This window comes from Neopelma chrysocephalum, unplaced genomic scaffold, assembly GCF_003984885.1.
Source record: "Neopelma chrysocephalum unplaced genomic scaffold, ASM398488v2 Primary Assembly neopelma1_44, whole genome shotgun sequence".
NCBI classification, from domain to species: Eukaryota; Metazoa; Chordata; class Aves; order Passeriformes; family Pipridae; genus Neopelma; species Neopelma chrysocephalum.
Window position 1 is genome coordinate 24601963 of NW_020897703.1, and position 13349 is coordinate 24615311.

Genomic DNA, 13349 nt, shown 5'->3' on the forward strand with positions numbered 1-13349 from the left:
AAACAAAACAAAACAACCCAAACAAAACAAAACAACCCAAACAAAACCCCAAAAACCATTTCAATCCTGTGCTCCTAGTAGAAAGAATGTATATAACTTCAGTGATACAGGGCAAAGAGAACACAGAACTAGGTTTATTCACCTGTCTAGGTTCTATTAGTTAATATTAGCTTCAACTAGCTAAGCAATATTAATCAACAGTCACTTGTTTGCATATCTTGTTTCAATGCTGGATTGCATCTGTAAAACCAACCCTTTTAAGTGCATCTACAGAGAGTAAACATCTGTACTGCTCCTTCAACTGCATGCACATGCTTTATGGAATAAGGACAATCTTCCAGTAACTGCGCAGAAATAAGTATAAACACGCTTCAGCTCTTGTAAACATGTCCACAGAGACCCCTCATATAACCACAGAGTATTCTCCTTCAGGTTTTTTTTTTCCACGTCTGCAGAACTGGAAAAGCAAGGCTACCTTCTTGTCAGATGTTTTAAGTGAATAGGTTTTGAATTTTATACATAATCCAGCCCAGGATTTCAGGAGTGCAAAGTTTTAATCATCACTGCACATACTGTGTGTATGCAAAAGGTAATAACATATCCAGCTCCATTTGCACCCAGAATGGTTTCATGCCCAGCTTGTACCCCTCTATTTTAATAGAAAGCTTCCATAGACTATTACAATACTAATAGCTGCTGTAAATCAACAACACATGGGGGTGTTTAGAAATACTCAGTATTAGCCCCTGGAGGGGAAAAAAAGGGATGATACAGTGCCAGTCATTTTTCTAGATATACAGTTCTCCAGTGGAAAAGAAACTTCTAAGTGCAGGGTACCATCCAAAACAGAGAAAACTATAAAGGCCACTTGTTAGGAAACACAAAAAACAGCACTGATATGAGGGTCACTAAACAAAACCAGTGTATAGTTATTTAATTTTAAGAAAGAGAATGCCAATAAAGAAAGAGGATGCTAAAAAGGAGCAGTTCAAAAAGCAGGAAGCCTCAGGGAGAGTTAGGAGAGTATTGCAGGGCATAGGTCACCCCTTAGAAAATGGATTGCTTAAGTAAAGACAGGGGAAGCCCATAAAACATGGTAAGTAAAATGTAAGCAGGAAATTAAGAGGACTAAAAGACAATCCAAAAATTGCCTGCAAACAAAGATCACTGTGCTAGTAAACAGCTCTTGAAATACACCAAGGACAGGAAGTCAGCTAGGAAAGCGGTCCAGGTGTTGGACAAAAAAGGTGTAACAGGGAGAGATGGGGATAATGCAGCTGTAGAAGAGAAGCTCAGTGAATTCTTTCCATCAGTCTTTACTGCTGGAATCTTTGGGGAGTTTTCCACATCCATTGCACCCTTTGTTGTAAATCTGGCAGAGGAGCCAGACCAATCCGAAATAAAATCAGGAAATACCAGACCAAACAAGGAAACTAGATGTTAACAAATCACTAGGACAGAACAACGTTCACACAAGTTCTGAAGAAATTCAAATATGAATTTAAGAACCACTAGTCAAGGTGTGTAAGCCAGAGCTATACTGGCTCTGCCCAATACTTGAGGACTTGCAAATCCTGCCTGCACAACTCTCAGCTATGGGAAGGGCTGTGTAGGAGAACCTGGAAACCACACTTTGGCAAGTTCAACTTCATTCACAGTAATGAATGCAGAACATAACAGAGTTCAAACATTAGAAATAATAAGAAAGCAAAGGATAGAGCTTAACAGGCTTTTTAAGATGCAGTAGAATCAGCAGTGCAATTCCTGGGATCACCCCTGGGACTGCTGTTACTCAGCATGTTTATCAATCAATGACAAAACTAACAGATTGGGAAAAAAGTTGGCAGATAGATGTTAGTGTAGTAATTCCTCAAGACAATATCAATTCTAACTATTCCTACTCAGAAGCTGGAGCCATCCCTGACAGTTCTCTTAAATCCTTAGTTCAGAGTTCAATAGCAGTCAGGAAAGCCAGAAACATCTTCAGAATCTTTGAAAAGAGAACAAGATGAGGCATTTCTGCAACTTCACACAACCTGAGCACTTCCACAACTTGAGTGTTATAATTTGCTCTCCCCATACCAAGAAGGACACAGCAAGTTGCCAAAAAGGGCAACTAAATGGAAATGGAGCAGACACTTTACATGGACATACTAAAAAGGCTGTGACTCTTCAGTTTGGAGAGAAGGTTGAGGGTGGAAACGACCAGGTATAACAAAAACCCCATTAGCTGTTAAATGCAGAACTCTTATTTGTCCAATCCTACAAAACTAGAACAAGGCAGTACTCTCTGCAACAAGCAATCAACTAATTTAAATAGAAACCACTTGTTTACCCAGCAGGTTACAAGCTTCTGGAACTTGCTGTCACGCAAGGCTGTGAAGGCCAAGGATGTCCATGGGTTCAAAAAGGGATTAAACAAACTCTGGACAACAGGTCTATAAATAGACACTTAAAGGACTAAACAGGTACACATCCTCTAATATCCTTAACACAAGAGCTGTGGAAACTGGAGAGGTAGGGAGAGAAGTGGATTTCAAAAAAAAGCTGTTGAAGGTTCTCCTGTTAACTCGTCACAATATCGGGCTAACTGGAACACTGAGCCAGTTCTAATGTCATTCATTTTTTAGATAGACTTCAGCATTCCCACACATTACACCACTTCCTGAGGACAAGCAATGACCCCAGCAAAGGAGCAAGGTGACAGAATACAAACATTCATTACCCCTCATGGCAGGGGTGAGAGTGGGACAAGGACAGATACAGACAGCAAAGAATAGGAAATAAAACAATTTAGACCAGTTACAGGTGCCAGAACTTTTCTTATAACACCCTTCCCTCTGAAAGCACTTTTAACATCTGTACACACAGTACAGACATCCATAAGTAGTTATTTTACCCACCTAATTTAATTTTTAATTCACCAAAGTTTTACTTTAGAAGCATTTTTTTTTAAATTAACACCATCTTTGAAGACAGTAAGTTATTTATAGCTTTAAAAAATGTAATCAGCGAACTTGTATTTCCTGTCTCCTAAGTGAAATATAAGCTTCAACAGAAGAAAAAAAAAACTCACAAGAAATGCAATTACAGCAAGTTTGTTTTCAAGACAATAAATCCTTTGTTTTGAGATTCAATTTAGTTCATCATCCTGTTACTCTTACAGTTTTAAAAAAAATTATTTTTGTTTGGTTCTTCAGGAAAAAAAATTCTATGCCACACAGATAAAAAATTAACAAAGTTTGACAAAGTTCCCTTATTCCTGCCCTTGAAACAGTCCATCTCAAAACCTTAGACTTGTAATAAAACCAGTTAGAATGGAAATAGCACTGAAAAGCTATATAGAGAATTCTGTTCACCACAGAAAACCTGACAGGCATGAACAGACATAAAACATCACGTATTTTTCTTCTTCTCCTTAATTTAGTGAGAAGCAGGCCTATTACTGCAATTTCCTGTTCCAATATCGATATCCATATGTTGCTAATGTAATATACAGGTACCCGGTACCCACACAGGACCCTGAACAGCTCATGTGCTGATGAACCTTCACAGCAAGTTCAAAGAGGGTTACCTCAGTTGTCAAGCAAAGTACAATATAATATAAAACCAATATAACATCAAGTACTAAAACTTATTTACACATTTATGTTTGCTTTTACCCCCTGAGACAAAGCAAAAGAGTGGTTAAGTGTTTGCAGTTAGAAGATACTGCATTAAAGTCAGTATCATGCATGTGGAGAATGGAGTAAGGTCCACACTATTTTACCTGGAGAACTATTTGACCATCTCTGACTGTCCTTGCTGGCGAGATGCTATGCCAGTAGTTGACTTTTATAACCTTATTTTCTGGCTGTCACTATGGTCCAGTCAGGAACAGAGCCCCCACTTCTGCTCAGACTAACCAGGATGACCCTAACATCCACAGCTATAGCTTGGAAATTCCTTGGAAAAGGAATGTAACTGAGTTCCATATCAGATAAGAACTAAATAGATTGGATGAAAACTAAATACTTTACTAGTCAACTGAGATGAACTCAATAAAGACACACTTTCAGGTAAAATGAAGGAGCAGTACTTCTACTCACTTAATTTAGAAGCATTTGAGGAAAACCCAGATCAAACAGCCATTTACTGACTTTTACTCTCTCTGAGATGTGCTAATTGATCCATCAGTATCCCAGTACCCGTGTTCAGGCCTACTTTAGCATGTAACGAGCAAAATCCCCCATCAGTTGCAATAAAACCTTGGTCCCACAGATCAGGACTGAGCTAAAATGGAGGGAAGTGCTTTGGAGCCTGCCTGGCTGGTGGTCAGGCCTGCACAGCACTGCTCCTGCCTTGTCACCCACCCCTCGGCATGAGGGGATTCCCTCATGGATACCGACTGCCATCCCACAGCCACACCTTTAGGTACATCCCTCACATAATCTATTGGGAAATGGCATGAGGAACAAGAGGCACAGGGGCCCTTGAGCCACCCCAACCCAATCCCAGATGGTTTCCACCAGCTCTGGCACCAGAGGAGCCCGAGTGGGAAAAACTGCTACACACCAGAGCGGGTCATGGCGCTAAAAAGCCCATCACCCAGAGAACACCTGGATACCAGGAGTTAGGGAAAGAAAATGGCAGCTCCTGAGGGCTGGAGACACCAAGTGGGGTCACATCCTGAGGGACAGGAGTCCTCAAGGCTGCTGCTGTCTGTGACCCGCACCAAGTGCACAGCAAGAGGGGACCACAAAGGAAAGGGTGAAGTAAATATTTCTGTAAGCGACTTCATACTTGTTTGTGGTAGTCTTGTTCTTCAGTATCCAAGTCAGTGATCTGAAGTTTGTGTCAATTGACAAGAAAATAATAAAAAAAGTGTAATTCCCCGACTCACGGCTGCTTTCCTGGCTACACAGAGGTGGCTTGCACAGCCTCTCCTGCCAGAGCACCACACAGTTATGGCACGTCCCTGAGCAGGGCTGAGGCGGCACAGAATGCAAACCCTGCCACTGCCCTACGAGTGCCAAAGCTCAGACTTCACAAACCCTCTTCCATTCAAATGTGCTCACTCCACTCACAAGCACAGACACTTTCACAGCAACATGAAAAACTGCTGTACTGCAAAGGAACAGGAAAATGAGCAGGAAGAAGAAAGGGAAATGTAGAAGAAAATGAAACAAACCTTCTTTCACCACTCCCCTCTCCATGAGAGAGAGGCACCCAGACATGCACAGGTTCACAAGCCAGGATCTCTTCCTAAAAAACCTGCATGATCCATGCTCAGATATTTGCTTGCCTCTTATGCGAGTTCAGTCAGCACTAAACGCCTCCAGCTGGTTTCAAATTACAGCCAGGGGAAGTAGTACTATGAAATTCCTCACAGCCACCCAAACTATTACTCTTGTATTTTTTTCCATGTGGGGTCATCACACCCCCTCTGGAAAGCTTAGAGGTATGATACCACTGCAGGCATCTTCAGAGAGAGCCTGACAATGGTGTATTATGAGGCTTGTTGTAACATCTTTTCAATATTCTTAAGGTCCAGTGGTTTAGAGAAGGGGGTCTTTTGTGTCTCCTGTCAGTTCCAGGAAGCTCCTGTCACTGGCATGGAGACTGCATATGGAAAAGGGCTGCTAAATAGACCATTTAAAAGAATATAGGCCCAGTTTCGCTCCCACATCACTGAAAACCATGAATGCTGCAACTCTGTTGAGGTCAGAGGAACTGCACTGCTCTGGTGCTGGGGGTGAGACACCCATACACCAGCTGTTAAATTTCAAAGCCAGGACTCCCTCTGCGATGGTCTCTCAGGCTCTGTCCAAAATACACCCCCTGAGGCCACCACAGCCACAATGTCAGAACTTAAACAGCAGCAGCAGAGGCAGATCTCACCAACCTAACACACCACAGCACTGGCAGAAACTTACGCTGCACAAAACAGAAAAGGCTTCTCACTTCCAAAACCAGACTGGACTTCAATTAGTGATGTGGAGTCAGTAACACTCTCAGACAAGAAGCACTGATTTAAGACCTTCCTTCTCTTCTTCCACCAAAGGAAAGGAAAGCTATGATCCTAAAACCTCTGAGGTAAATAACCTGAGTAAAGCCGGCCGTTCTTGGCAAATTTCTCTTTCCTCTGTATTTGAAACACAGCCTGATTACTGCTTCTGGTTTGTAACTTTCCTTTTGATACAGTCAAGAGCATAAGGACATACAGACAGTGGTTCACTGACCTAGTCTTTGACAGTGCTTCTTACAGAACATGCCCTTTATATTTTTTTTTTTACCCAGCTAGGCTGTTAATTCTTGCCCAGGAGAGATGGTCAATGTTTCGTCTCTTTTTTTAATGGCACTGATTCCAAATACATAAAATATGTGAATGAAAAAAAACATTTAATATTTAACAAACTGCTTACATAATTTGAAAGAATTAATGGAATTATATATCTACTCCTTTAAGCAACAGGCAACTTCATAATAGTTAACACTGCCAAAAATATGATTACGCAACTATGTTATAATGGGGTATTAAAGCAGGCATCCTTGTTATTATTTGCACTGCACATTTACACAGTAAATGAAATTGTAATTGTCACTTAGTAGATATGGAAAATCTCACATCCCTATTTCACCTTGTTTATCTATTGTTTCACACCGTAAGTATTTCTAGAATTTAGAAAAAACAACATCACCTTGAAACGAAATGCAACAATGTCCTGATAGGAACAAAGAGCTGGGAGCTCTAGTTCCTCTGACCCATGCTGACTGCAAAATGCAACTCTTTACAGGCCTTGGCAGCAAACAGGAAACTTGCAGTACTTCCAGGCAGATAAGAAAAAGCTAACTCACAAAACAGGGATCCTTTCATTATTTGGATCATCTCCGAGAGTGTCTGTACCACTGCGTCTCTCCAGCCACTCAAATCCTCTTTATAAGAGTATTTGCAACTCAGTTCTTGGTCTCCTTGTTACTCACTCATCCCTTAACATTTTGCTGAGGTTAACAATCAGGATAGTGATTTTTGCTACTTAGCAGTGGTTCCCACTGAAAGCTGGATTACATTGGTTTAAAGAGTATATAAAAGGTCTCAGGATGAAACTACAGCCTTGGTGATCAGATTATCCTTCACTACACAGTTCCAGTGTCCTTCTGGGCACATTTTTCTGTTCAGATATCATCCTGCCACTCTGCAAATACATCAGATCACAAGACTGCTGAAAAATAACAGAAAAAGCAGTAAAAAGACAACTCAAAATAATGATCTTAACTTGCTGTGGAATAATTAGAAATAAACTGCAGTGGGTGTGTAAAACAGCACATGCCATCACTCACTTTCCTCAGCCAGGATGTCTCTGGACTCTCAGCAATTTATCATGTTTCACAAGAAGCAGCAGTAAGCGATGTACATGACTGGCAAGTAGAGCCAGTAATTTCTTCTCCCACAGGTTATGTCTTCTACTTTCACTTTTATGATGAAGAAAAGTGAAAACATCCCTCTGTGACAATTCTGTATCCCTGTGGCACATCAGCTGCAACACAAGCCCTAAAAATGTCTTTGGTACCAAGACATACAAAACAGCACTTCAGTCTGAATAATTAATATGCTGTCAGCTGGCTGTGTTTTTGGCGAGTGAGTGAATTTAATCCAATTACAGCAGAGGTGATGAGATCAAGCTGAGTCTCAGTAAAGAATCACCAGCAAGACTGTCCTCAAAACAGAAGACACTCCAGCTTGCTGGACTTCTTCAGAAGAGCGGACATGCTGTAATGAAGTTTAGCAACGCTCAGACTTGTTATAACAAAGGTAAGTGCCAAGAAACTGCTTTGTGCCAGCAAGCAGAAGAGGAAAGGGATTCAGCAAGAACACACTTTGTAAAGCACACTGTAATCCTAAGCACTTAATTGCCTTTGGCAAGAGCTGCATCCCATTGCTCTCTCAGAAGTCGTTTTATCTGCAACTTGATGCTCACAGCTACAGGGATGAATGGAGTGGGGGAGGAGAAGAAACTGAGGGAACCAGTAGGAAAACTACAGTTACCAGTCTGTCTTTACTGAACTATCAAAGCAAAATATAGAAATTATTGGTGCCTGCAAGGCCTGATCTGCACATTGGATGACTCCAGAGAGCTTTCATAGCAGCAAATGGAACCCTCATCCAGGCCCTTTGAATTGCCTAGAAGGGCAGGGAAATTTGCTGTAGAGTTGGACACCTGTATTTATACTTCAGTACTTATGTAGGACTGGCCTCACTTCCAGACATTCTGACTGAACCCATATAGGTCAGTGTAAATTTGAAGGTATAACCAGAGTTTGCTTCTTTTCGCTGCTTATAATGCAGCATTCACAAATATTTTACAATATGTTAACCCCAACTCATTGTTCCCACATAAATGGAAGACTCAAAGGTAAATAATGCACCAAGCCTCTTTAATTAAATAAGGAGTCTGGGGGAGGAGTTTCTGCAGACCCTTTTAAATCTTAAAGCCTGCCAACTGGATGAACAAAAGGTAGATTAGGCTCACATGATAAATCCCAGCAAACCTGAAAAGCCTTTGTTAATAAGTCACTAAGGGAATTTTTTCCCCCCCTAGAATTTCTGCTCACCAGAAGTGAGAGTTAGGATTATTTGAGTGAGTTTGCCTTCCAGCAGCATTAAAGGGGTATATGCCTCATGGAGCTCTAATCTCCTCATTTCTATAGAGCTCAATTCTCCTTTCATTTCTACCAAAGCAGAACCAGTTATTCCCAGCTTTTATACAGGGAGTAGCTGCTGAAACTCCAGAGGGAAAAAAATGTTTATTAAATTAGTCAAGATGCCCACAAAAACTAAATTGGAATTCTACATCAGCTTTAATAGCAACAACAGGAGTACAAATGTATTTTCATTTCATTTTGGCATTTCTTTCATGTAGCAGGTTGCTAATGAACCTTTTAAGTTTCCATTCATAAGTTAGTGTTCAGTAGCTTGTTCAAAGAGCCAAACAGCATGTTAGTCTGGCAATTAGTATACTCTTCTGTTTGTAGAGACACTTAATGAAGACATTATTAGAGACAGACCTTGCTGTAGCATGTTCAACAGACCTTGTACAAAAGACCCAGATTTTAGCAAAACCCACACTGTAATCACAGATGACACAGACAACATTTAAAGCTGTGCTAAATTTAAAAAAATCCTCCAAAGTCCATCCTACCTGAATCCATCTGGCTTCACCAATGAATCCTTTTCAGCACTATGGATTAATCATATCTTCTCTGCATGCAGTGCTGAAATCCAAACAACATATGTAGTCCTAGTGTGCATCACAGAAGCATTTCCATCAGTGAAGGGGATGGAGGCAGCTGTACAGGGTTTGCTAGGATGCTGTCTGGCACAGCAGATGCCACTGAAAAAGTTTAAATAGTTTACTGCAACATATGCAGCAACGTGCTTCTAGAGCAATAAGAGAAAGGACATCTACCTTCCAAAGGGAGGTTAAAAAAAGAGTCATTTAGCATCAAAGAGAGGAGAGTGTATTACCAGCCAATGGGAAAAAATAAATTATCTTCATTACCTCCTAACTCATACCTGTGGAACAAAGTTTGGAAAAGCTGTTGAGTACAGCTCTAAACACAGCAAAAGCAAACAACCGCAGCATGTTTCATTACGAACTTGACAAGTTTATGAAGGAGAGGAGACGAGTCTGCCCACAAAACCAGGATCACTTCCAGCCCATGCTCAGACCTGAACTCAAACTACCTAGAAGAGTCCAACAACCACAGACTGTGGCTACAGTTCTCCAGAGTCTAACCAAAAACTTCAGCCATCTCCTTACATGGCTTGCAAAGAGCTTGTGAGCACATTTTCTGGATTTAGACATCCACAACTTTAAGGCACAGCATTTGGAGCTGTTCTGAACTCTATTTACATCTGCATTTTGTTTTAGGAGGGCTCTGAAAGTAATTTGTAGCTGTTGGTTTATAGTCTTTCTAAATACAGTGTATTTGGCCTGCGTAAGGATATTGGTATGGATTTTGATTGACTGTAAAAATCGGATCACGGCCCAGAGGAAGTCCTAATGAACTTAAAGGAGGAGCCAGGGAGAACACAAAACAGACCAAAAACTGGTGAAAAATTATGCAGCTCTTACATTTAACTTAAGCTAATGGCAATACGTAATCCCTGCTTATGTCAGACTTTATAAATTCCCTTTCAGCATCATAGAAGCAAACCAACAGAACTTCACCAAATTTCCTTCATCCTCCTTTGCACCATTCAGCAAAGCAACTAAAACTATGGAGAGATGCTTGCAACAGCAAAGTGTCAGATTTCTGATTTGCTTTGCAGCAGACCTACTAAGATTTCCCTACAAGACCAATAAAAATTGGGTCAGTGATATTAACTTCTGTGAGCCTCCCACATTTATATAAAATCCTAGCTATGATGTTTATTAAACCAGACACTTTCTTTCTGCTCATGCTTATCTAAAAAGGTTAAATGCCATTAATATATTGCACACCAGCACAGGACATGCTCCCTATCATTCTAATGACTGGTCTTCTGGCAAAGTCAGTCCAGTTACTTTCGGAGTTAAAGCACTTGTCCTGTAGCATTAGAATGCAAAGTGTTAAGGATGAGTGTAATATTAGTGTATCATGAAGATGTGTTATCACGAGCACTCTGTTACAAACTACAATGCACACAGTGACCAGCTACAGAAGAACAGTATCATTTGAGGAAGCAGAAAGTACTTTAGATACGTAGCAGATGAAAATTAACTATTCAGCTATTAGTAAGTATAATTCTGATTTAAAAGCAGAAGTCCCCTAAAACGTGCTCCTAAGAGCCTAGTTCCAGGAACATCTCAGCAAACAAAGTTGCACAGGAAGACACATATCATATTTGGCAAATAATAATGCAAGTCATTAGCAAAATAAATAAAGATGTGTGCAGGAAGTAGGGGGAGGTAGACAGTAGTTCTGTTAGGGATTTAAAACACAAGAGGAACTACTTCTTTCATTACAGCTTCACTGGCAAAAATGGCTTTCCAGCACTTCACAAAGAGGTAGTATAATTTTGGAGTCTCAGTAGGAACACACCTTCTGCATGTCCTGCAATTCCATGCTCACCCCCCATAGGGTTCAATGCTTGGAATCCTCTGGGAAGTAGGGTGTGTGGAATCAGGTATTTGCACTTATCCTCTCAGCCATTCCCTTTGTAGAGAGCATAACGTAGCCTTCAAAACACTTATGATGCCACTTCCTGACTCTGGGAGAAGTATTCCTACGGATTTACTCTGCAGAAGACAAGACTGGGGCTAAAAAGTATCTTCAAACTGTAAGAGGAGGGAAGGATTCTGTCTTTCCATCCCTTGTCTCCAGTCCCTGCTAGTCTGCCATGCCACTCCCTTCCAGGCTGAGTGCAGGGAGCAGTGCCAGGCCAGAGTCCAGATGTGCATACACAGGAAAGAGGATTAAAAGGCAAAGAATCCCCAAAAGCATATTGCTCCATAGCGTGAAGGCAGCATGCAGAGAAGTGATTCCCCCTCCCCACCAAGTTAATGATTTTAAATATTCATCTCCTTCCCCCAACCTTATGCAGCATGTGTCACCAGGATTTACTCTTCTCTCAGACACTAAGCATATTGTGCAACGTGGTACAAATTACTTTGAGAACAGCAAAAGTTAAAAAAAAAAACCCGACACATAACTTAGTCTGAAACATTAAAGATGTGCATGTGCAGCGAAGGAACATTCCTACATGTGCCTCCACATATGCACCTTTGTATTTGAAAGGCTCAGGAGTCCAAAGGAGAGCCAGAGAGATTATCCTTACAACCGAGCCTATAAATGCTTTTTCCTAAAAATCCTTTGCTACCTGCCAGCAGAGAAGAATAAAACTTTAACAAATCATACATAAAAGATGACAAGTACTTACTACCAGGTTTGCTTGCTCTCGGATTAATGCGCTCTCGGAGGGGTGCCGTAGGTGAGCCCTCCTCCCTGCAGAAGCCCAGCTGACGCTCTCGCAGGGGACGGGACGGGAGCTGGGCTGAGGCACCCGCAGGAATCCCGCGGCTCCGGTGCTCCAAGCCCGGCATGTGCCCGCAGCCCGAGCCGCTGGGCTGGCCCACTGCAGCGCCGCTACCTCGTCCCTCCGGAGAAGCAGGTTTCCCTCCTTCTCCTCCTCCTTCTCCGCCTACTTCACCTCCCCCTGCGGAGGATGCCCCGGTACCCCCCACCCGTGCCCGCCCACGGGCTTCCCCCCGCGTCCCGGGGCGCAGCCGGCAGGGAGAGCCCCGCGGCCACCGCTCCACCCGCCCGCCGAGCTCCACAGCCCCGGACCGCCTCCCAGAGCCCACCTGCCGCTCGGCTCGGCTCGGCTCAGCTGGGCTCAGCTGGGCTAGGCTGAGCTGGCCGCGGCTGCCCCGCACAGTCCGGGAGCGGGGGAAGCGCGGAGCCCGCGGGGGAAGCGGTGCCCGGCGGCGATACCGACTGCGGTCTGCGCGGCTGCCTTTAACTCCTTCCCTGCGGAGCCTTGTTCGGCAGCGACCGGGGGTCCAGGGGGAGCCCCGGGCCCGCCACAGCCAGCGGAGGCAAGGGCACGCCCAGCCCAGCACCTGTGGAGCGCGGCTCGCCCAGGAGAGGCGGCTGTGTATGGGGGGTGTACAGAGCGGGGCCTGGGGGTGTATGAGGAGTGTGTAGGGGTGCGCATGGGTGCTTTAGGAGCTGGGCCATGTGGTGGCTGTATAATGGGTACATGGGGGTTATAGATCGTGTATGTATGGGGTGCATGTATGGGGAAGCATAGAGGAGTGTGCTTATGGGCTGGCACGGGACATGAATGAAATACACATGGGATATGTGCATGTGTTTTGGGGTGAGAGAATATCCTGCATTTAGAGGGAGTCACAGAGGATGTATTGTATGGGAAGGTCTGCGTGGGACTTGGATAGGATGTCTGAGGGGAGTGCGAGCATGTGGGTGTGTATGGGGTGTGTCGGGGTCTGTATGGAGATGCAGCCCTGCCATGCACTGCCCCAGTGCCAGCAACGGGGCACTCCCACAGACACACAGGGGCCTCGGGGATGCCTCTGCCTCCCCTCCTCCTCCAGAGCCTGGCTAGGGCCCATGTACTGGCACATCTGTCTAGGGATGTCCAAATCTGGGACAGGGGATTTAGTTTAATAAACCGTTTACAGTTAATTGTGTTAAGTGCTAAATTAGTGTACGAAGGAAGAGCAAATGAGAGATGGGGACAAACTGAATCCTCTTCAACAATAAGACCCTAGAACTGCTGCTTTACAATGTGGAGCTGGAGACCCTGAAGGGGAGGGGTAGGGAAATCAGGTACATTGCAAACTTAAAGCCTTTTTATTCTTGTA

General features: G+C 43.2%; 1 protein-coding gene across 4 annotated transcripts in view; it reads right to left on the minus strand.

The window, feature by feature from the left end:
* Positions 1-12127, minus strand: part of MYLK (myosin light chain kinase) — a 206665-nt gene extending 194538 nt beyond the window's left edge. For 2 of the 4 annotated variants that reach the window (XM_027679009.1, XM_027679008.1), the window contains exon 1: positions 11903-12127. In XM_027679009.1, coding sequence (XP_027534810.1) covers positions 11903-12065 — 163 coding nt within the window. In that variant the 5' untranslated portion in view covers positions 12066-12127. The remainder of the gene's footprint in view (positions 1-11902) is intronic. The other 2 variants (XM_027679011.1, XM_027679010.1) reach the window with 2 other exon arrangements.
* Between the last annotated feature and the right edge of the window lie 1222 nt (positions 12128-13349).